A 23520-nucleotide genomic window follows, 5' to 3' on the forward strand; every position below is an offset into this window, starting at 1 on the left:
ACGTCCCCGGCATGTGTCCTTGTCCCAGGACCAAGCGCCTTCTTCACCCCCCATGCTCTCTGCTGGCCCCCAGGCACCCCTCCTTCCTGGCTCACATGTGTGCACAGAGCAGAGCCCAGCCCCCAACACGAGGTCCCCCTCGCACGCTCTGCAGTATCGTGGGGCCTCCATGGGGTGCACACTGCACTCAGGCTGGCCTGGGAGCGGAGGGGACCGGCCAGGGGTAGGAGGCCGAGAACGCGGGCATCTGACCGCCGCAGGCAGCGGGCAGGGCTGCGCTTTGGCACGAAGCCTGCCCCGGGCTGGTCCTCAGCTCCCCGAGGGGCTGCCCAAGTGGGAACAATGACCCTTTCACGTCACGCCTCCTCCAGTCACAGCAACTTCGGCGCCGAAGGACAAAGGCGCCGTTTCATCCTTGTTGGGCTGGATCAACAGCCGCTGCCCCCACCCGGCCGGCCGCTGGGAGCAGAGGCCGCCCGCCCAGCCCGCCCGGCCGGCACTTCTCCCCATCTGGCCTGGCCCCGGCATCCCAGCGACCCTCCTCCGTCCTTCCGTTTCCCTCTGGGCTCCATCAGGCGGGGTCAGAGGGTTTGCCATGAGGATGCCAGGCTCTGCCCTGGCCCCCCTGCCCCAGCCTTGGTCTTCCTCCTGCGGAAAAGCCGGCTGAGGCGGCCTCCCGGCTCCACTCCCATCTGCAGCCCCCACTTGGGCTCTGTCCCAGCAGGGCTGGCCCCCAGGAGAGAGGGGTGGGGAGGGGCCCTGGCCCAAGGGGAGGGAGAGCCGAGGAGCCCTCTTAGTCCTCTCCAGGCCGACCTTCCGGTGACTTCCGTGGCGTGGGCTACCTTAAGGCTCCCTCTGCTCGCCCCTGGGTGAGCCCCGCCCTCCAGGAGCACCTGGCTGTAGAGGCAGGCGGGCCAGGACCTCCCTTCACAGCCGCCTCCGCCGCCTCCCCTTCGGGCTGCGGGCCCTGAGCCCCGTGCTTCCTCCCTCTCCATTCAGCCAGGGAGAGGGGGGCCAACACAGACACTGCACCTTGACCCCCTCGGTCAGAGCTGGGTCGGGGAGAAGGCTGGGAATGAGGGTGTCAGGGCCCAGAGCAGGGGCTGTGGGCATGGGGGGCGGGGAGCTGGCAGAGGTGCCCACAGCCTGGGCCTACAGGTAGCCATGGGGTGAATACGTCACCATGCGATGGCGGGGAAGGAGGCTCTGTTCGCTGACCCCTCCTGGGAGCTCTGCCAGGGCCAGGGCCTGGGGCACCACCACGGGGCATACCTGCCCGCAGCCAGCTGTGCAGGGGGCCCTGCCCTCTGGGCGTAAACTCCCTCCTGGGGGGCTCTTTCCCCTGGACCCTGAGAGTGGCTCCTGATGTTGGGGGGACAGCCAGGGGCTTGCAGTTTCCAGTTCGCCCACTTCACAGATGAGAGCCCCCAGGCTTCCAGGGGAGACCGGGTGGGAGGGCAGGAGGGGGGTAAGGTGTAAGCCACACCGCAGGTGAGCAGCAAGGAGAGGCTCAGCCATGGCAGGAGGGAGCGGAGGCTGGGGCCGCTCACCCCTGGGCCTGGTCTCGGGGTGACCACCCGGTGCAGGCAGGAGGCTGGCTGTGGTGTGTGGGTTTGGGGGAACGGAGGGCCAGGCCCGCTCCCTGGTTCCTAGGCTGCCCATCTCCCCACCCTGCCCGCCAGGCCCAGGGGCACTGCACACGCAGTGCCCATTTGCTCTGCCTCACTTCCTCTGACTAAGACCACAGAATCACCCCTTCAGGGCACTGGAGCCTGGCCCTGTCGGCAGGAAATGCCCAGCCCAGCCCTCCCTGGCTGCCTCCTGCACCCCCTCCTCAGGGCTCCCAGGAGCACAGGGTGGGGAGGGGCCCTGCCCCAGTGAAGGGTGCTGGGCTCAGGCCGGGAGAAGGTCAGGCCGCCTGGGAGTGGAGGCGGGCACGCTCCCACCCACACCCTGTCCAGGGCCCTCTGTCCTGGCTGCCCGTCCTGCTGACCCCCCGTCTCAGAATCCTGGTCCCTCAGGCCTCCCAGCCCATGGAAGCCAGGGCCCTGCTCTGACCCAGGTGCAGACGCCGAGGCCTGGGCTCTGAGAGTTTCCACCTCCTTCTGTTGCTGGGCGGCCCCTGGACTGTGGCCCTCAGGGGACCGAGAGGTGGAGGCGCCCCCCGGGGAGCCTGGCCTGATGACACTGGGCCCCTGGATGACCTGCTGCAGCTGCCATCAGGGTGAGGGGGGTGAGGCGGGTGAGGGGACGGGGCTGCGGCAAGTTCCCTCCCAGGAGAAGTCTGCCTCCTGGGCGTCTGGGGCCCGCAGAGACGCTCGCTCAAAGCTGAAGCCTCACTCGAGCTCCAAACCCCGCTGCCAGGTTCGCATGATACTAAGTGTGGAAACTGAGGCACAGCCAGCCCCAGCCCTTGTCTGGGCAGGAGGGACTGAGTGGGGTGCTTTGTCCCGAGGTCAGGCCCCTCCCAGAGAGGCTTAGGGGCAGGCTCCCCCAAGACCTGGCTGCCGTGGCCTCTGTGCCCAGCCACCTGCCTCCTACTCGGCCTGGTGGGCTGGCAGCGCCTCTCCCGGGAAGCCGCCTGGGCCCCAGGCCGAGCTAAGTGCCCGTGCTGTGCCCCTGACGCTGCCCACCAGGGCTCCGAGGGCTTGCACATCCGTGGCGCCCCGTGAGCTGCCTGGAGGGCAGGGCTGGCCCGCATGCTGCTGTGTCCACAGGGGGAAGGCCTTGGCGTCACGCAGGTGAGCTCTTCCCTGGGGGGTCGGGGGGGTGAGGTGGGGAGGAGGTGAGCCCAGGCTGCTCCGTCCCAGGCCACAGATGTAACTGAGCTTCCTGGGGGGGGGGGGCTTCTCTCCTCATAGCTGCCTCACAGCCCCCCAAGGGCGTGGGCCCCGAGATGCTTTCTGGAGGCCATTTGGCAACTTGAGTCAAAAGGCCTAAAAACATGCATAACCTTTGACCCCCGTCCCCTTCCTGGGAACCTGCAGAGACAATCCCCCTTGAAGGGAAGCAGAGCGGTCAGCCGGGCCTGAGGGCGGGCCCCGCCTGCTGCGGTCCCAGGGGAGCGGCTCTTTGGGGCTCAGTTTCCCCATCTGCACAATGTAGGGCTGGAAGCACGCGGCCATCACAGCTCACCCCCGGCCCCACGCCCCGCGAGCATGGCTAGTTGACCACAGGATCTCCCAGCTCGCCGCTGGTCCAGGAGGCAGCGGGCGCTCGTTGCCTCAGGATTGGAGGCCTGTGTCCCCCTGGGGTTGACATGAGGCCGGGTGAGCAGCGTCATGGGGTTAAACCTCTCATACCTGAGGTTCCAATGAGTGCAGCCTGGGCAGGCGCCGCAGCCAGATTCAAGGAAGGGCACCCCCCCCCCGGGGTGGGGGAGTCCCGGGGGCCTGGGTGGCCGGGGGGTGGGGACAGGAGCCCTCCTGTGCCCTGTGCCCTCCGAGTGACCCCGGGTTATCTCCTGCAGACAGCTCCTTCCGCCGCTCTGCCTCCGGCCACTGCTTATCTCCTGATGAATGGCCGCTGTCCTGGCAGAGGAAGAACCGTCTGTCCCTCTGTGTCTTTCAGAGCCCTCCCTGCTGGCAGGGCACAGCCCTGAGGACTTGGGCCTGGTCACGTCAGCCAGGCCGCTGACCCAAGAGTCTCGCCGGGTGGGGCGGGGGCGCTGAGCCCGGGGAGGCCGCTCATCCTCCAGCTGAGGTCTCCGGGGTCCTGGGGGGAAGGCAGGGACTTGTTCTCCCAGAGCCCCAACCGGCTTCTCCCCACCCGGACACGCATGCACGCCAGGACACTGACCTTGACCTGCAGCAGGGAGGGCGAGCCACCGCCTGCACATGACCCGAGGTGACCCTGGGCAGAAGCTGGTGGGGCTGGATGTCACATACAGGCTTCGGAGTGGTGCCCCATGGGAGGGTGGGCGCGAGCAGGGCAGGTGGCGAGCCTGTCCCCAGCGTCAACAACGGCTTGGACACTGGCCGCAGAGCCAGAGCACCGGGCCCAGCCCCAGCCCGAGCCGAGCCTGGGTCTGCAGGGCCTCGAAGGACAGGGCTCTGGGCTCTGTGGAGAGCAGCTGTGCTCAGGGCCACCCCACAGCAGGAGTGTCTGCCCTCCCCTTTCGTCCAAGGCCATGGTCAGTCCAGTGGTCTGCCTTCCTCCTGGTCTCAGCCTGACACCCATATGGGCAGGCAGTCTGTCTGTCCTCACACCCATATAGACACAGGCAGTCCTTCTGTCCTGACACCCATATGGGCACAGGCAGTCCGTCTGTCCTTACACCCATACAGACACAGGTAGTCCGTCTGTCCTGACACCCATACGGACACAGGCAGTCCTTCTGTCCTGACACCCATATGGGCACAGGCAGTCCGTCTGTCCTTACACCCATACGGACACAGGCAGTCCGTCTGTCCTCACACCCATACGGACACAGGCAGTCCGTCTGTCCTTACACCCATACGGACACAGGCAGTCCGTCTGTCCTTACACCCATACGGACACAGGCAGTCCGTCTGTCCTCACACCCATATGGGCACAGGCAGTCCTTCTGTCCTGAGACCCATATGGACACAGGCAGCCCTTCTGTCCTGACACCATATGAGCACAGGCAGTCCGTCTGTCCTGACACCGTATGGACACAGGCAGTCAGTCTGTCCTCACACCCATACGGGCACAGGCAGGCCATCTGTCCTCACACCCATATGGGCACAGGCAGTCCGTCTGTCCTGACGCCATATGGGCACAGGCAGTCCGTCTGTCTGTCCACAGCCAGTTCCTCCGTGCCCAGCCAGCCCGGGCACGCAGTGGGCACTAAAGAAATCCCTTGATGAGGGAACTTGGCTCCCATGCGTCTTTGATCCAAATATGTTTCACTGAAAGCTTTTCTGCACTTACTTGGTGCTGAGGTGGCTCCCAACACAGGGCCAGTGTCGCCGCTGTTGCTGTGACCCCGAGGCAGAGCGCTGGGGCTCCAGGGACAGGGCGCGGAGGCCGTCGTGGTCTGGAGGCCGGGACGCTGAGGAGTCGGCACGTGAGAAGAGCGAGGCCATTTCCAGGCAGAGGCCCCTGGGGAGACCATGGCCCCTGCGTGTGCGGGTGGAGCAAGGGGCCGAGTCCCAGGGAGAGGCCGGAGAGGGGGCGGGACCTGCGATGGGGAGCCGTGCAGGTGGAGCCCCAGGAGCGGGGACTACGGTGACCTGGAGAGGCCCCTCCGTGGCGGATTACGTAGGATTTGGCTCCCAAACCCAGAGCGGACCCCCTGGGATGGCCAGGATGCAGGGCCGTTGCTCTCTGTTGCCTTCCCCACGCCTGTCCAGGCCATGGGCTCCCGGGGTCCGCGGGCAGGTCTGTGTCTAACGCATCCCGAGGGCCCAGCAGCCATCATGGGGCCAGACATGTGGCAGGGGCCACACGGAAGCCTGCCGAGCGAAGGCGCACCCTGATCTGGAGCCCCCGTCTGGCCATCGGCGCCCCGGTCTGTCGGGCCCTGCCTGCTGGTCTGTGTCCTCGGCCAGGCCGGGCCCTCGGGACGTGCTGGACAGCAGGCCCGGCATCCAGGAAGCGGACGTGGGCCTCTCCTCACTCGCCGCTGGCGCTAGCTGGGGAGTCTGCCGCTCCAGCCATCGGGACGGAGTTGCAGGTACCACCCGCCTGGGAGACCAGATCCAGGGCCCTGCAGCCAGCAGAAGCCCAGGGCCCTGCCCAGGAGCCTGCCCCAGCCCCAGCCTCACCTCAGGAGGAGCAGGTGAGACACCAGGTCAAGGGTCCAGGACAGGGTAGAGATTATGTTGCAGAGAGCCCTGCATGGAGCTGGGGGGTGGGGGGCAGCACCTCCTCCTGCTCAGGAAGAGCTGCCCAACATCTGCCCGGGAGCAAGTTCACCATAGACAAACGAGAAGCAGTGAGCGCTCCATCCCAGGAGGTGTGCAAGCAGACCGGAAGCCAGCTGGAGGCCCTCCCAGGTCCTCCCCTCCACCCAGCACCCCTGCTGCTCCACTGGGCCCTGAAAGCCCGCCCTGCGCCTGGGCCGCTCCCTCTGCCCAAGCTCCTGCTGCCCGTGCTCCTGCTGCCTCTGTGAGGGCGTGGGCGAGCTCAGGGAGGCGTTTTCCCTCCACTCTCTGCGCTCACCATAATTGCGTTTATTCTCAACACCTATAATCATTTTCTTCTAAAACAAAATGACAGAAAGTCCCAAACCAATTAGCAAACACCTAGGAAGTCACCTTGATTTCAGGACAGGAAGCAACACTCAGGCTCCCCTGTTTTCCTGGCTGTGAACGGGGTGATTTCTCCAAAGGCCCGAGGCTGCCGGCAGGGACCCTCCTCTGCCCCACACTCCTTACTTCTCCAGAGCCCTGGGTGGGCTTGTGGGGCTCCGGGCCCAGCGCTGCCTCCGCACTCGCAGCCCGTCCTCCTCCCTGCCCTGCTCCCAGACCTCCCCTCCCCTGCATCCCTCCCCGGTCCACCCCCCACACTCCCACCCCCACCCCCGCACTCTCTGCTCCTGGCCGTCACATTTGACGTTCTTTCCTCCTGGAACTGCCTTCTCCTCTTCCCTGGCTGAGGGCACAGTCAACCTCTGGGACTCAGCTTATATGCCGCTTCCTCCAGGAAGCTCACCCGGACCTCAGCAGGGGTTCCCCCACCCCTTGTGCACCCTCCCCTGCCACAAGCCTGCACACTCTGTCCTGCACTGTACCTGCCTGGTCACATGTCCATCAGCTCCATTGCCCCTCAAGGCCTCAGGGCCCAGCACAATGCCTGGCACAGGTCTTGTGCCCAGAAGGTGTTTGCTGAATGAATGACCCCCACGGTGCCCTTGGACTCTGAGCAGGCCTGGACGCGACATCCTGGTTCCAAGCTCATTGTCAGACCCCAGGAGGGCACGGCTTGAGCCTTGAGCCTTGAGCCTGGATGCTGGTCTGGGGCCTGGGACCAGGGGCTCCCCGCACCCCAAAGCAGAAGGGGGTTTGTGCCCAGAGTTCTTTCCTAACGTGGTCCTGCTGCTTGGGGGTGCTCCCTCCCGCTGACCTCCGACCCCCAGTGTGGAGGCCGGGCAGCCATCGTCCGGGGCTCCCTGGGTCTCGGGTGCGGGGGAGCTCTCTGTGCTGAGTGATGCCAGACTCTCTCCAGGGAGGACATGTCCCCTCCCTGGGGACCTGGGGCCTTGGCTGCTCTGCCCCAGGGTGCCCGGGGCGTGGGCTGAGGTCCCTGGAGACCTGGGCGGCCAGCCCTCTGCCAGGGGAGAGGAGGGAGGGATGACCTGGGGCACAGCCTCCGTGGCACTGACTGCCCAGGCAGGGGTTGCCCCGGGGCAGTGGGCCCAGATCAAAAAGAGCCAGTGGAAGGTCCCCAATGGCCAGGGACACAGGCCAACAGCTCCCCAGGGTGCCCGGGCCAGCCAGCCCCGCCCTCTCGGCTGCTCAGGAGAAATCCCGGGAATGAGCACTGCCGTGACCCCCCAGAAGCTGCACTCCCAGCAGCCCCACCCCAACGCCTGCTGCTCCCCGCGCCCAGCCAGAGCCCCTTACTGCCCCTCCCAGCATGATGGCCACCTGCCCTTTGCAGCCTTTAGCACCTTCCACCTCCTCCCCCGTGAAGCCCTCCGTGACCACCAGGTTGGATCAGAGCTGCTTCTGGGTCCCGGGTCCCTGTGCCTCCTGCTTTGTGGCACCAGGCGTTCTCCCTACAGGGCTGGTGGCCGCCCCATCAGGATACGGGCTCAGCGGGCATGGGGCTGGGCATGGTCACCTCGGTGGCCCAGTGCCCTGCCCGGGGCTGGCTCCGCATGGCCACTGTGACCCGATGGGCAGAGAGGCTGCCCTCCCTGCTGGCGGCCGTGGGCCCTGGGCTCCTGGGCTGCGGCCCTGACAGAGGTTGGTGTTTGAGCAGGTGGCTGACTATGCGAGAGGTCGGAATAGATGGTCGCCAACGCCCTGGCAGCCCCAACCCTCTGCCGGGTCTCCCTCAGCCGAGCTGCCAGGCCGTCTGCCCAGGGACCAAGAAGCAGAGACTGGCACAGGCCCGGGGGTGGCGGGGCAGGCCGGGGGACAGTCAGAGCAGGCCCGGGGGTGGCGGGGCAGGCCAGGGACAGTCGGAGCAGGCCCGGGGGTGGCGGGGCAGGCCGGGGGACAGTCGGAGCTGGCCCGGGGGTGGCAGGGCAGGCCAGCGGACAGTCGGAGTAGGCCTGGGGGTGGCGGGGCAGGCCGGGGACAGTCGGAGCAGGCCCGGGGGTGGCGGGGCAGGCCGGGGGACAGTCGGGGCAGGCCGGGGACAGTCGGAGCAGGCCCGGGGGTGGCGGGGCAGGCCGGGGGACAGTCGGAGCAGGCCTGGGGATGGCGGGGCAGGCCGGGGGACAGTCGGAGCAGGCCCAGGGGTGGCGGGGCAGGCCGGGGGACAGTTGGAGCAGCAGGAGATGCAGGGAGGCAAGGAACTGCGACCTTGACAAGGTGACGGGTGGCAGAGTCTCGGGGGAGGGCACGAAGACTTCAGTGACAGAACCCACCCCTAACTCACCCCCACTCCCAGCAGCTTCTCCCCAAACTTCTGCTCGGCTCCAACCGTCTGTCACTGCGGCTGGTGATTCACACGCTCGCTCCTTTCCTCTTCCCGACTAATTATAGCTCCTGCGTGTTTCCCCCCGGAAAACTGTCCTTTAAAAAAAAATATATATATATATACACACACACACACACACACACACACACACACACACACACACATTCCCAAGGCGGCAGCGATTCTCAGCTGCAGCTCAGCCGGCTCTGAGGACAGAAGGTCCCAGGTGTGGGACACCTTCCCTCCTACAGAGGAAGGGACAGTGGATGCAGGGGGGACCCGCGACACCCAGCGCAGGGCCCAGGCCAGTCCTGGGGGCTCTGTGGAGGCTACTATGTGCTGGAGGCTCCGACATTGCAGCCTCGACACCCGCCGAAGCAGGCCCCGCGGGCCCACCGGCCGCCAGGACACGGGAGTTCAGGGCTTGCGGGACTCAGGGCCCCACAGCCGCCAGCCACAGGGATGGGGGGCGTGAAGCCGCAGTGCGGGGAGCCGGGACTCTGGCTGGGGACGCAGGGCCGGGGGCCTGGGCAGAGGAGGCGCCCAGGGCCACTGGATCCTCCAGGAGCCGGGCAAGCACACGGCCCCGGGCCTGTCTGTCCATCCTCTGCCTTCAGGAACCACAGCGGCTGCCCTGGAACTGGGCCAGAGTCGAGATCACAGGTGCCGTCTGAGAGCTTCGTGGGGCCCACGAGTGGACGTCGGCGCAGGTGTCTGGGCAGGAGGCGTACGGCCGGGGAAAGAAGACTGTGCCAGGCCAGGGCCCAGAGTGACAGCGCCAGACAGGCTGGACAGAGAGAGGGGGGCAGAGAAGAGAGAGCCAGCCAGACGCGGGGGGCGGGGGTGGCAGAGAGGGAGACTAAAACAGGGAGAGTCAGGTCCCAGTCCGAGCAAAGGACAAAGATAAACCCAGAGAGGAGAGTCAGGGACACAGGTAGGGGACCCAGCAACGAGGCGGCAGCCGGAGCCCCAGACTGAGCAGCAGAAAGTGGGAGCAGAGAGATGGAGGTGAAAGCCGTCCTGGGTCGGGGTCTGCTGGCCTGGTGGGCAGGGCCTGGTGTGGGCGTTGGGAAGGGGGTGCCTCCTCGTCTCCATCAATCCGGGAAGGCAGCCCTGAGGAGGTGGGCATGTGGGCGTTAGGAGACGTGCGGTGCAGGGGCGAGTGGGCAGGCAGAGAGGCTGTCGGGACCAGCTGTCTGAAGCTGGCCTGGCCGTCTCCATCAGCTCGAGGCTGAGACCCTCCCCGGGCTGAGGACAAGCCACGCAGGGCGGGGCCAGTGCCTTTCCTGGGGGGAGCGTGGCCCTGGTCAGCTGAGGCCCAGGGCTCCTGCCTGGTCCTGCAGGGCCCCTGCCTCCCGGCAGAGTGGGGGCCTGGGGAGGGGAGGCAGGTCCAGAGCTCCCCTGAGCCTAGGACATCGAGCAGCCTTCTGCTGTGGGACACCCCCGTTCCCCACCAGCCACCAGGAAATGTCCCCCGCTAGCAGCCCCACAGGACAGGCCTGCTCCCTGCTCACATCTCTTGGGCAGGTCTCAGCCTGGGACTGGGCTTCCGTCCTCTACCTCCGGCAGGGGCTGTCTCCCTCAGATCCGCCCGCCCCCCCCCCCCCCCCGGGCCTCACAGTGCCTGGCCTCGCTGGCTTGGCAGCCGGGAGGTGCTGACAGACTTGCTAACCACAGGCAGGCGGACTGTCCTGGCTTCGCCGCCACCTCCCCCAACGCCGCAGGACACCTGACTCGCGCCTGCCCTGGGTCAGGGCCCTGTGCCCAGCCCTGGAGCCAGGCAGCTGTCGGGATTTCCGGCCTCGGGCTGACACCTCGGGCATCTTCTCGTCGGGACTGTCCGGCCAAGTGTGCACTCCTCTGGGGTCTGCGTCTGGGTCCCGGGCACCTGCCGTGGGAAAGGACAGGATGCGGCGGGAAGCAGGTGGCCTCGGGTGGCCGTGGCCGGAGCCCAGGAGACGGGCGCAGGCCCCCAGGGTGTGCCCTTGAGCCCGGGAAGCGGGAGGAAGTGGCCGCTGACCCCTGGGAGGGGGTGTCGCGGTGCAGGAGGAGGGGGTGTGCAGGCTCCCACACTCGGTCCCGCCGCCCCAGGGGGCCTGGGACACGAGGGCGCCCGGGACATGTTGAGTGAAGCGCCTGGCTCATGGATTCCCGACACAGACCAAGGAACCTCCTTTCGTAATGACGACACGACACGGGAGGCAACGCAGGTGGGGCATGGAGTCTGACAGCCCGGCTCAGCCTTGGTGGGTGGCCGAGCCTCAGGTTCTTCATCTATAAAATGGACGGCCAGGAACGCCCACCTCAGAGAATGCGGGAACCCGCGTGGCAGTGCTTTAGGCGCCCCAGCTCCCACCAGAGTCCCCAAACTTAGCCCTGGAGCCCCCTGTCCCCGTCTAGGACCCTCCTTGTAAGAGCAGCCCCCAGCCCCAGCCCCACTGCGGCCGGGGCAGACCAAGCCGACGTCCGAGGGGAAGGGGAAGGTCCTGGTGGAGGCCGGGAGGCAGGAGAGCTGGCTGTGGGACCTCCTGGGTGGGGTCCCTCCTGGGTGGGACCACCGGGAGCCCCCTCCTGGGCCTCTGAGCATTGGGGATCAGACTGGCCAAGTGCCTTCCTGCTCCGACCTGAAATCCCAGGGCCGACACCCCGTGCACCCCCACCCTGGCTCTGGCCCCCTTCCTGGCCAGCCTGGCCTTTGGCCACAGCTCCTCCAACAAGGAGAGAAGAGTGTGCCTGGCCCACCCCCACCCCAGACCGCTTTTAGCCCCGGAGGAACTCGGCGTCCTCCCAGCAAGGGTGCGTGGGCCCGGCTGGTATTAATAGCTCAGCCGGAGGAGGTGACCGGGACTTCACAGCCAAGCCCTGGAGGCTTCGTGTCCCGGGTGGGAGGGCGGCCCTCTGGTCCGCGTCCTCTGCTGGCTCTCCCGCCCCCTCCCGGGCTTCCCGCACTCCCTGCAGCCTCCACCTGTCACACGTGCCTGGTTCCTGCCTCCGGTGAATCTCCTGTGGCCCCTGTGGAGGGGTGACCTTGGGGGTCAGGGCCCCAGTGGTGGGTGGATGGCCTGAGGCTGATCCGTGGCCGGCCCTGTGGGCGATGAGAACAGTGCGGCCTGTGATACGGCTGCCTCCTTGGCACCCTCTCCTCCGCCCGATGGCCTCTCGTTCCTGCTGGCCTGCTCCCCCGCTCCCTCCCTGGCTGCTCCGTGGGCTGGTCCCAGGAAGGAGAAGAGGCGGCAAACCCGGGACAGGATGGCAAGAAGCTGGGACGATTCCTTAGCCAGTGGAATGGGGAAACTGAGACAGACGGCGGACAAACTGGGTGAGCATTTGACAGCAGGTACAGGTCACCTCCCTAGGGATCACATCGAGGCTCCAGGCCCAGAAAAGCAGCAAAACCCGCTGGGCGAAGCCAAGACCACAGCCGCCCTGCCCTGGCGACCTCAACCCTGAAAGGGATGAATATTCTGCTGAGACCTCCCCTAAGATCCGCCTGCAGGAGAGAGATAAAAACCCTTAAGACAAAGGCCCCAGTGCCTGCTCTCCCTCATACCTGCCCCAGCCACTCATCCTCACTGTGTTCGCTCATCGCCCCCACCCCCAGTCCAGGGGGCAGAAGCAGGCAGCACTGATGAAGCACGATACTGATGGAGGCGGGTGCCATGACCACCCATGTTTCAAAGACGAGTGACCGAGGCTCCTATCCCGAGAGCGGCCAGGCCCCCGGCCCTGCTCTAGTCCTTTGCACAGTCATGGTCACTCCCTAAAAGCTTGTCAGAGGCACCCCTCTGTCACTGGTCCTGTCCCAGCTCATTTCCAGGAAATAGGAAGGCCGATCCTGACCCCTGACCTCTGACCCTACCTCAGCCTGAGTCCTGACCCTGACCTCAGACTGTGCCTGGCTCTCCATCCTTATCAAGTTCTCAGCAATAGGCCGTACCCTCGGACCCCTGACGGCAAGCCAAGTCTGGACCTCTGACCACCGGACAAGACTCAAACCCGAGCCTCTGACCTGTGGCCTCGGCTCTATGTTAAGGCTCAAGCCGTAGGTCCAGGGTGACTCTGGGCCACCCCGGGCTGAGTCTCCAAGGCAGCCCCGGTCTAGCGAGGACTGGCCCCCACTTCCCTGTCTGAGCTCCGTGGGAGGCTCACCCCAGCTCAGCCTGGAGGAGGCCACCCATGCTCCTCACCTCACTCAGCCAGCTCCCCCCCGAGTTTTGGACACGCTGATACAGGAGCGCGTCACACCAGGCGACTGAGGACTTGGGGGCGCGGAGGCCGGAACCATATGCTATGTCTGGGCTGGATCTGGTTGGCTTGGCCCTCGGGGCCCGCAGAACCCACGGCAGAAGGAAGGGAAGCAGACAGGCAGATGGACCCTCGTGCGCGCAGATGCCACGTGGGGGGGTGCAGGCGCCTGGCCACCTGGGGCCGGGACACGCTCCTCGGGGGCAGAGAGGCAGGCGTGCCCACGCCCCCCACCCCGGAGGACACGCATAATGAAACATGTGACGCTCTCTCAACGCCTGCACCTCGTTTCCTTTTTAGCTGCTGAAGCCATATTCCCGCCGGCCGTGCGACCAGGGCCACGCGGCTCAGCCTCAGCCCCCGGGCGCCTCAGCCCCTCGTGGGAAAGCCCGGTGTGATGCCACCTTCCTCGTGGGGTTTCATGAGGACAACGTGCCATTGTGGAGGCCGCGGCCCTGCTCAGGCCTGGCAGCCGGCCAGACTCCCCAGGAGAGGCGACTAATGTTTTCTCAGAGATCAAAGTCCAGCTGCTCTGCGGAGGGTCAGGGGCTCCCCCTCCTGCTCCCACACGAGGGCTCCGGGGACACGGTTGGGAAACCCTTGACCTAGATTGCAGGCCGCCAGGAGGAGGGAAAATCGCAGGGGCTGACGATTACGGGAGTTGGGGCAGCAGGCGGTTCGTCGGCGTGGAATTAGGTCACAGAATTCTTAAAACACAGGAGCCACAGGAGCCTGAAAACCTCAACCTCTCAGGGCCCCCTGCTCCCCCGTTTCCTGGGCCACGAGTGGCGGGACTGACCACGGAAGATGGATTCCCGCCTCGGACAGAGGGCTGGGCTGGCCTGAGTGCGGCCGTGGGCTCTGCCCTGCGTGTCCGGGAGCACCAGCTCCACCATGATCTCCAAAGTCCCCCGTTTCCTGGGGGCTCCCTGCTTCCCCTCTTCCACTGGGCTCAGGTCCCAAAGGTCTGGCCAGTCCCAGACGCTCCTCCTCACCCCACCACCTCCGCTGCCCTCCCAGGACCCTACCCAGCCCCTGGCAGCCCGGGTGGATCCAGAAGACGGTCCCTGCTGCCCTCAGCTGCCAGGCGCCTGGCAGAGGGGGCTCTGGGCACACCGGTGACCTCAGGCCCCAGCCCCTGGGGCCTCCCTCTCCTCCCAGGGAGGCACAGGAGGTGGAAGAAGGTGAGCCCTGTGTGCTGGGCACCTACGCGCCTCCTCCCCGATGGACAGAGGGCCAGATGGGGCAGTGACACGCCCAAGGCCACCCAGCTGGGGGTGCAGCGGAAGGACTGGACCGCACACTGCTCCTGAGAAGAGAGGCTAGAAGGGGGGTCCCAGAGGTGGGGTGGGCCACCCCTCGACGGCAGCAGCAGAGACCCCCAGGCAGCGCCTCCACACCCCCGTCTCGGGGAGGGTGCTGGCTGAGCCCCACCTGGTGCCATCCCCACGCGGCCTTCCCAGGTGGCAAGCCAGGGCACCACTCATAACTGGCCTCATTAGGCGGCTGGGCTGCCCAGGGGATGGGGGGAGCGGATGCTGGGCCCCTGGGGACAGGCCAGACAGCCTCCCGTTAATTACCTGAAAAATCAGACAATTAGGCCTCCTGCCACCAGCCTGCCCACGTCCTGCTGGCCCCTAATTACCGATGGCTGTGAGCAGGCCGGGAGTGACCTGGATTTCCACGGAGGACCAGCCACTGCCGTCTCCCTCCCCCGCCAGCATCCATCGCTTCCCACCCACTCTCTCCTGCTGAGGGCGGCTCAGCTCGGGGAGAGGAGAGAGGAAGCCTGAGCCCTGAGCCCCTCAGGGACGGGCGGGCTGCTGAGGGGGCAGCAAAGACCCAGCAAGGGCTCCGGGAGGCCAGGTGTGGGGTGTGAAGTGGCTGACCTCCCCTCGGCCCGGCTGCTCCCGGGGAATAATCCTGGGCTGTGTTCAGGAGGAGCAGCGGCAAAGAAGAAGCCGAGAGCTCTCCCTGGGCACGGCCCAGCCCAGAGGATGCTGGGGGCCTGGGCCTACCCCCGGGGAGCCCCCCACCCCCAAGGGGGACACCCGGACAGAGCACACCTAGGGAGGTGCAAACAGAGGGGTCTGGTCTGGCCGGGGTGGTCCTGACAGCCAGGGGGCGCTGGTCCAGGCAGAGGGACAGGACGATCGAGGGAACAGCGTGCTCTGAGCACAGAGAGCAGCCCCCTCCGCGAGCACCGGCCATGGCGTGGGGGCAGCTAGACCGGCCCGGGCCCAGGAGAGATGAGCAGGGCTGGGTGGACACAGTGGGGTCTAGAGTGAGGTCAGAGGGGTCGGGTTAGGCAGAGGCGCTGGCCCTCAGCTGCCATGCAGACAGGGCCGGAAGGAGAAAGTCCGTCTGGGGTGCAGGCCCACTATGCCGCTTGCAGAGAGCATGGGGCCACCCCTCCACAGCCCATTTCCTCCCCTGGTTTCCTGTGCTGAACTGGAGTCTCTTCTCTCCTGTCTCTGGGGGACTTGGGGAAGGTGCCACTGCTCAGAGGGACACCCCCAGTCCAGAGAGGTCAAGAGGCTGGGCTGAGGTCACCTCGCCAGCTGTGGGGGTGGAGATGGTGGCCCCGCCAGTGAGGGGCCCCCTGTGGCCAAGTGCTCCCCCTGCAGGCGCTGTGCTATGCGCTGGGCCCTCGGATGGACAGACGGACGGGGATCCGAGGTGAGGCTTTGCCTGGACTGGCCACCTTTACCGCAGCCTCGAACCAAGGCCTCCAGACTCCTAAGCAGCGCTTCTCTCCTGCACCCCATCTGAGTCTTGGGGGAGGCCAGGGAAACGGGGAGGCACTCATGCGCCTAGACAGCCCGCCCCCAGCCTCAGTTTCCCCATCTACCCAGGAGGCTGTCTGTGGTGGAGCCATGGAGAAGGGGCCGGGAAGGCCTTGTTAGCTGCCTTTCCTGTGTGTGCTGGGCCTTGAGACTCCGCGTGGCCCGAGGACAGGAGCTGGAGCACGGTGCCCCTGTCTGTCCCTTTCCACTGACCCGGGCTGCTGACAGTCGCTGGGGAGCTGCCCTGTGTCCACGGCCATCGTCGCCCTGGCCACCCAGGTATCTCCTACGAAACACACTGATTTGCTGCGTGGTGATGACCAGAGGGATGTGGGGCTCCTGCCAGGTGCTCCCCACAGAGTCAGGGTCCCTTGACACACGTGGGCACACATGTGCACCCAGCCCTGACCGCCCGCCACCTCTGGGCCCAACTTGGCTGCAGGTCATTCCTCAGGAGACAGGCCTCACCCTGCGGAGCCCCCGGGGCGCTGTGCCCACAGACACAGGGATGGCGGTCCTAGGAGAGCCCTGCTCACCGTCTTCCTGTTCTTAGTCCCTTGGTCAAGTGCTTACACCTTCTGACCTTGGAGGGCAGGCCTGGGCCTCGCTCACTGCCACCCCGTCACGGAGGTGGGCCCAGCGTGTGACACACAGAGGGGCCCTGTTACTGTAGGCAGGACAGGTGGCTGATGGAGGCCTGAGTGATCGTCCAAGTCCTCAGCCAGCTAGTAGCAGGTGCAGGACTTGAACCTGGGTCCTGGGCTCTGCATGCTGCATCTCACATTCGCCCGCCTGACCCCTCAGCCAGGGTCCCCTTCGGGACGTAAGGGTACCTGAACGTCCCCACCTGAGTCCAACCTTGGCCGGCCCCTGGGCAGCCTGGACCCCCAGGTCACAGGCGGCCTGCCTGCCCCACCCCCTGTAGCCTGGCTGGCCCAGACGGAGACCTAGCAGAAGGTCACACTGCCTGGGCCAGGAGAATTCCGCCCTTTGACCTCACGTCCAGGGGCCAGAGCTGGGCAGAGAACACAGGTGGGAGAAGAGTGGAAGGAAGATGAAAAGGGGGTCCCTTACACCTCACCTCTCCCAAGACCCAATGAGGGAAATGTGAGGACCTGCACCTTTGGGTGGGGGTCCTTAGAGGCCAGGGAGGTGGGGGAAGACAGGCCCGAGTCAGCCTGCAGGTGGCCTGTCCCCAGCCAGCTCGCCACCACCTCCCCGCACCGTGCGAGTCAGCCAGACCCAGCTACACCTGCCCTCCTGGCCCATCACTGAGCGCGCCAGCGGCTGCTTTCTCTGCAGCCTCCGTGTTGCCATCCAGAACCAGGCGGACAGTGAGATCCAATGAACCGGCCCCAGGCACTGTGGGTGATCCGCACCCGCTGGCGACGGTGTGCTGCCCGTTGGGCTGTCGGGAAACTGAGGTCTGGAGAGGTAAGGTGATATCCCAAAGGCAGCCACAGCACCATGACCCGCCCCCTCGCCCCCTGGTTGGTGGCAGACCGGCTCCAGCAGCGTCCAGGCAGCTGAAATCTGTGGTCTCCCCTGCGTGTGGGGAGCCGTTCACACGTGGTCGGGTTCATTTGACGGTGCGGGGCAGGGAGGGGTGGAGGGGCCCCGCCCTGAGTGTCTGTGGGGTTCTCCTCCGCACGGACTTCCTGCTGGAGAGAGCCCGCCGCCGCCCCCTCCGCGATGCCACCGGGGTCAAGACCAGCCTTCACCTCAGCTCTGCTCCGGAAACACCGCCCTGGGGGGCAGGCCTGGAGAGAAGCGGGTGAGAGAGGGCCACGTGCCCTTCCGCGTCCTGCACCCCTTGCCCCGCCAACCCTCCTCTCCATCTCCTCCCAGGGCGTCCCTTCCGGAGGCAGCGAACTGCAGGAGGCCCCGCCCCGCAGCCAGGCCCCGCCCCGCGGCCAGGCCCCGCCCCCGCAGCCAGGCCCCGCCCCGAAGCCAGGCCCCGCCCCCGCCGCCCAGGCCCCGCCCCGCAGCCAGGCCCCGCCCCCGCCTGCCCCAGCGCTGCGATTCCAGTTATTTTTAGCGAAGCCGCAGCCTCCGGGAACCGGGAGTCAAGGGGAAGCCGCCCCTGCGCCTCCCGGAGCTGCTTGCGGAAAACGATCGATTAAGCCTGCGCTGCCAGGGCCCCGTGCCAGGCGGGCAGGCGGCGCTGAGGGCTGAGCCAGCACTGGGGCCTCGCAGCCGCTGCCCTCTCCCCCCCACGCTGGGGCCAGGTGGTAGGAGAGGCGCCACACTCACCAGCTGCTCCTCAGCCGCCCTCTCCCGTTCCTGCCCCCACCATCTCTACCCACAGGGCAACTTAGGGTGGGCAGCCTCGGGAGGTGGGGGAGCGGGGAAGGACCCCAATTCCTGCCTGGCTTTCTGGCTGGTTCAGGTCTTGTCCCAGGGGGGCTGCAGCTGGGCCTGGCCCTGACGAGTGCTTGGCATGAAGGGGTCCCCCGAGCCTCGCCACAGCTGCCAGGTAGGTAGAGCCCTCGGCCCCTCACAGGCGAGGACTGAGCACTGCCCCCCGCATCAAGACGACGTCTGGGCCCGGCTCTCCAGCCTCCGCCAGTGCTGGACGGGCAGTGCTGGACGTGAGGACTGACGAGGGGGCAAGTGTGGGGCGGACACAGAGAGGCAGGCTGACCAATGTCCTGTTGGGGGCTGAGGTAGGCCCCCCTGCCACCTGCCGTGGGTGCCTGAGCACACTGCACCAGGGGACCCCTCCAGGGAGGCGTCGCCCCCTTTTCCTGACATGGTGTGAGTCTCGGGCAGAGCTCGAGCCCAGAACTCCTGGGAGTGGTCTTGGCAAAGGAGAAGCTGGGTGGCCCCGGGCAAGTCACCTCACTTTTCTGAACCACAGCGACCCCATCTGCAACACGGGACTAGCCACTCTGAGGGCTTAACCACCCTGAGGGCGTGGCGAGGACCAGCCATAACGGATGCAGAGGTTCCGGCTCCAGGTCTAGCAGGATGCTCCTTCCCCCTCCCAGACCCCCAGATGTAGGGCTGTGTGCTGGGACAGAGGACACCCACTGCGGGCCAGGCCTCTGAGGCTTTTGGGGTACAGTGACAGCTCAGGGAGGCCCGGTCAGCTGTAGTCCGGTGCCAGAGAGCCATGGGGAGCAAATGCCAGCCTGTGCCCCTGCAGCCCACCGTGTGCTCCCCTCTCCCCACTCCCGCCTCATCGTACATGGCCTGCCTTCAGCCCCAGCCATAGGCTTCCTCTCCCAGAAAGGCTTCCGGGTCCCTCTGCCAACCCTCAGAGGCTCCTGCCTCAATGGGCCCCTCTCTGTTCAGCATCTTGGGGTGCTTCTTCCCCTCTGATAAGCGGTGGACCACAGGCTCCCCTGTCTGTCCTGAACCCTCCCTAGGGGAAGACACCCCCTTTCCCAGACCACCACCCAGAGCTTGGAGCCAGGGGAGACCCAACCTCCCCCAGAGGACCTGCTGAGAACGGACAGGCAGGGTCTGGATCCGCAGGGAGGGGTGTGGGGATGGGTGTGAGAAGCGGGGAGTGAGAGGTCTGGGTGGGCCGGAGGGCTTCCCGCAGGAGGGGAGCTCCCTACCTCCCCGCAGGGCCCCACTCCATCCTTGGTCCAATGCTGCCCCCGCGTGGACCACGGGCTCACATTCCGGCTGGGGACGCGGTATCACTCCCGGGCCAGGCACTCTCCCGAGGGAAACTCAGAGGCCTGAGCTGTGAGGCATACCCAGTGGCTGCGCCTCCAAGCTTCTGTCGGAAATGTCCTCTCTCTTCCGGACAGACCCTGAGCCCCAGCCTGGCCCCTGCCTTCCCTTCTCCCAGAAGCTCCGAATCCATCTCTTGGAGGGACGTGAACTTCAGAGTTTATGTTCCAACTCTCCACCCCTCCCTTCTCAGCCTCCCCTTCTCTCCTCTTCCCTTCCACAGTCCACTCTCCACGCCGTAGCCAGGGGTACTTTTTAAAATATATATGTTTGTATTGATTCTTAGAGAGAGAGGAAGGGAGAGGGATAGAGAGAGAGAAACATCAGTGAGAGAGGAACATCACTGATTGGCTGTCTCCTGCACCCCCCCCCCCACGCGGGATGGAGCCCCCAACCCGTGCCCTAACCAGGAATTGAACCTCAACCTGTTGGTTCCTAGGTTGATGCTCAACCACTGAGCCACGCCAGCTGGCACCAGGGGTATTTTTTTAAGAATAAAAGTCTGTCACTTCCTGCCTAACAAACCCCTCAAGGATTCCCTTAGCCTTCAGGTCAGGTTTTTGTGTTTTTTAATATATTTTATTGCTTTTTTACAGAGAGAAAGGAAGAGGGATAGAGAGTTAGAAACATCTCCTACTGGGGATGTGCCCGCAACCGAGGTACATGCCCTTAACCGAATCGAACCTGGGACCTTTCGGTTTGCAGGCCAACGCTCTAGCCACTGAGCCAAACCGGTTAGGGAAAAAGGTCAGGTTTTAATGAGACTTGGGCCAATGAACCTGGTGCAGGAGGAATAGGGGAAGGGAGAGGGAAGGGAAGACCGAAAGGGGCGGGACCAGGCTCGTAGCACCGCCTTCCAGCTGACTGTACCTTCTCAGCCTTAGGAACCTTTCTTCCCGGCGCCGGGGAAGCTTTTTCAGTAGTACCTTCCGGCCTCGACGACCGTATTTCCCGTGCTGCACCGCGGCCGCCTCTTTCTCTTCCGGTCCCTGGCGCTTCGGGAGCCGCGGGCTTCGGTGAGTACTGGCCGCGCGGTATCCGAAACCATCCGCGACTCCCGGGTGGCGGCGGGGCGCAAACCCCGGGGAGGACCGGGAGACGGGCTGCCTGCTGTGGAGGGCGGAGGCCGCGAGGCGGGGTGGCGCTCGTGGGTTTGTCGAGGGGTGGATGGGAAGGGAGGACTCGGCTTTGGGGGAAAGCGCAACCTTGCGGCGGGATGTTGGTTTCGGGGCGCCGTTCGCCCGCCGCATTTGCGGGGACTGGAGCCGGTGGTGCAGAGTGAGTGGAGGCGGGTGGAGGCCGCAGGGGCAAGGCATCTGCTGCAGCCTCGTCCCGGCCTCCGGCCCCGCGTTCCTCCAGGTCAGGGCAGGCCCAGCCCGGCGGGTCCGCGGCCCTGACCTCCGCTCGTGTCTTCCAGGTGCAGAGATGGCCAAGTCCAAGAACCACACCACGCACAACCAGTGTAAGTGCCTCCGGCCCGGCCTCCTCACGCCCCACACCCTGGCAAGGATCACAGATCCTGGGCAGGGCAGGGGCACATGTCTGCGGCCCGAGGCCCGGTTTTGATTTTACCGCATTGCCTTTGGGATGTAGAAGGCCCGGGTCCGCGGGGATCCCCGCAGTGCTCTGTGCGCAGTGCTCGGTGGTAAGGGGTTTCCCGGCGCTCGGGCAGCCCACTCTGGGAAGGAAAGGGTTCCCAGGCTTGGCAGCTGTGGTGTTGGCGGGTCTCACTAGACCAGAGGAAACCTTATGTTGATGTCATTCCTTTCTTCCTCCACAGCGCGAAAATGGCACAGAAACGGCATCAAGAAACCCCGGTCGCAAAGATACGAATCTCTTAAGGGGGTAAGTGTGCGCCGAGTCCCCAGGAGTGTGCCTGCCTGGCACCACTGTTAGCTGGCCCGCGGCTTGCTTGGGGCTGCGGTTTCCTTCTTACCCAGCCAGCTCTTGCCTGGACCCCGGGCTCTGCCAGACCCGCCGTAAAGCTGTAGTCGGCCTTTTCCAGCCCTGGATGTAACTCCGGGTCAGGTGGGACGAGCCTTTCGGGCCGACCCGGCCATCTCCCTTGCCCACCCAGCGACTCGGGGTGGCTTTGTCTGTGTGGACCGCATCCCTTACGAGCCCCCCTTCAGCGCCAGGGCGTTCTGAGACTAGCTGAGAACTGAGCCCCGGCTTTAAGGTCTCGGTCTGTATCACTTGCTTGAGTCTGTTGTGCCCGAGCTTGGTATTTAACTGACACCTTTCCTTAAGGGGACTGGGTGTCCCTTAGGACAAGCATGTCAAACTCAGAGGCTAACATGGGCCAAATAAGGTGTAAGTGTATGTGGGCCTCAAAAAAACAAAAGCTTCAATTTTCATAGAAATGTAGGTTTATTTCGATAGAGACATGCTGAATACACAAAGGGCTGAAATAAATAAGTAACTGTTAGGATAATAGAACGTTTAAATAAAAGTTAATATTTTTCCTTGAACGTTAAGTTACCAGACACTGAATAACTGCGCAAATTAATAAGCGTAATGCAAATAAACCTATTTTTCTTGTTCTCCGAAAGCGAAATATTTCCTGTTGTGCACACCAAACAAGTCAGTCCAAGACTAATGACATGGCCATCGGCTGCTAAAATATTCGCTGATAGTAATAGTGGAGAGAAACGGTGCGCCTGAGCATAAGGCGTGTGAGGGAAATGAATGCTGCACGATTATCGAAGTCGTTAGCTTTTGTTAATTGAAGCTTTTGTTTTTTTGAGGTTCACATAAACTTAAATCTTAGTCATCCGTTGTAGTTTGTTATTAATAATTATGTATACCAGGATATTGTAAAAGTTACAAAATTTTTATTAAAACGTTTCTTGCCCTAGCCGGCTTGGCTCAGTGGATAGAGCATCGGCCTGCGGACTGAAGGGTCCCAGGTTCGATTCTGGCCAAGGGCACATGCCTGGGTTGCGGGCTTCATCCCCAATGTGGGGTGTGCAGGAGGCAGCCAATCAATGATTCTCTCTCATCATTGATGTTTCTATCTCTCTTCTTCTCCCTTCCTCTCTGAAATCAATAAAGAAATATATTTAAAAAAAAAAACAAAAAAAAAACGTTTCTTATATACCATTATGTTGGATGGGCCGCAAAAATGTGCGGGCCTTGAGTTTTACATGCTTGTCTTAGGAGGTTTTCAAAGTCCTACAACGGGCAGAGGGGGTAGGGCAGCCTTCATTTCTTTTCTTCTGCGCTTGCATTTGCCCTCGGCTGAGCCCGATAGTCTCTTGGTGCTGCTATGGAGAGGGGCACCAGCGCTGCCCTCTCCCCCCCCCCACGCTGCACTCATAGGCGCCTGTACCTTTCCTGCCTTCCAGGTAGACCCCAAGTTCCTAAGGAACATGCGCTTTGCCAAGAAGCACAACAAGAAGGGCCTGAAGAAGATGCAGGCCAACAACGCCAAGGCCATGAGCGCACGTGCTGAGGCCATCAAGGCCCTGGTCAAGCCCAAGGAGCCCAGGCCCAATATCCCAAAGGGCTGCAGCCGCAAACTCAGTCGACTTGCCTACATCGCTCACCCCAAGCTTGGGAAACGTGCTCGTGCCCGCATTGCCAAGGGGCTCAGGCCCTGCCGGCCAAAGGCCAAGGCCAAGGCGGAAACCAAGCCCCAGGCTGCGGGTGCGGCTGCAGCTCAGGCTCCCAAAGGGGCTCAGGCTCCCGCTCCCAAAGGGGCTCAGGCTCCTGCTCCCAAAGGTGCCCAGCCCCCCACGAAGGCTCCACAGTAGAGGCCTCTGTCTGCCGACGTGAGGACGGAAGGACTGGTGGGCCCCCTGGGCTGCTGTCTGTGTGGCGCTGGTGTCTTCCTGTGCTGTTTGTACAAATAAACCTGCGGCAGGATCTGTCTTGTCAGCCCGTGTCTGATCCCAGGGCTGGGCCTAGCGTTCGGTGGGCTCGGTACCTCCGTTTTCTGTGGGAGAAGAGTCCGCCTTCTCTGGCTGTGGTTGGGTGTGGAGAAGTTGTTCCCTGGAATACAGGAAGGGACCTAGACCATGAGGGCTGGTTGGAGCAGGCTAGTGAGAGAAGTCCCAGGCCTCCTTGTTAGGTCTGGATGTTTGCACAGGAAGGAGACGGGAGGGAGCGGAAGGATCCTGCGCTCTGGCCTGGCGTTCCAGACTCTGGCTGTTGTTGCTCGTGTACCAGCATCCACTGCGCTGGGTGGTGCTGCTCCCCCGGTGCTTGGGGCCTGGGTGTGGAGTAGAGACTTCCATGAAATGGC

The 23520-nt window shown here is 64.6% G+C and overlaps 1 protein-coding gene across 2 annotated transcripts; it reads left to right on the plus strand.

The window, feature by feature from the left end:
- The first annotated feature begins 9486 nt into the window (after positions 1 to 9486).
- On the plus strand, positions 9487 to 23141 carry RPL29 (ribosomal protein L29). 2 transcript variants are annotated; one of them, XM_081105512.1, is made up of 7 exons: positions 9487 to 9564; positions 15657 to 15866; positions 16890 to 17361; positions 20153 to 20290; positions 20692 to 20736; positions 21055 to 21119; positions 22622 to 23141. In XM_081105512.1, the coding sequence occupies exons 3-7, from the start codon at positions 17280 to 17282 to the stop codon at positions 23027 to 23029; spliced, it is 738 nt and encodes a 245-aa protein (XP_080961638.1). In that variant the 5' UTR covers positions 9487 to 9564; positions 15657 to 15866; positions 16890 to 17279; the 3' UTR covers positions 23030 to 23141. The 2 variants fall into 2 exon arrangements, with proteins under 2 accessions (XP_080961638.1, XP_080961639.1); XM_081105513.1 differs by lacking the exons at positions 9487 to 9564; positions 15657 to 15866; positions 16890 to 17361 and adding an exon at positions 17983 to 18063.
- Positions 23142 to 23520: the final 379 nt, after the last annotated feature.

Source organism: Myotis nattereri, assembly GCF_964212035.1.
Source record: "Myotis nattereri genome assembly, chromosome: 14".
Lineage (NCBI taxonomy): Eukaryota > Metazoa > Chordata > Mammalia > Chiroptera > Vespertilionidae > Myotis > Myotis nattereri.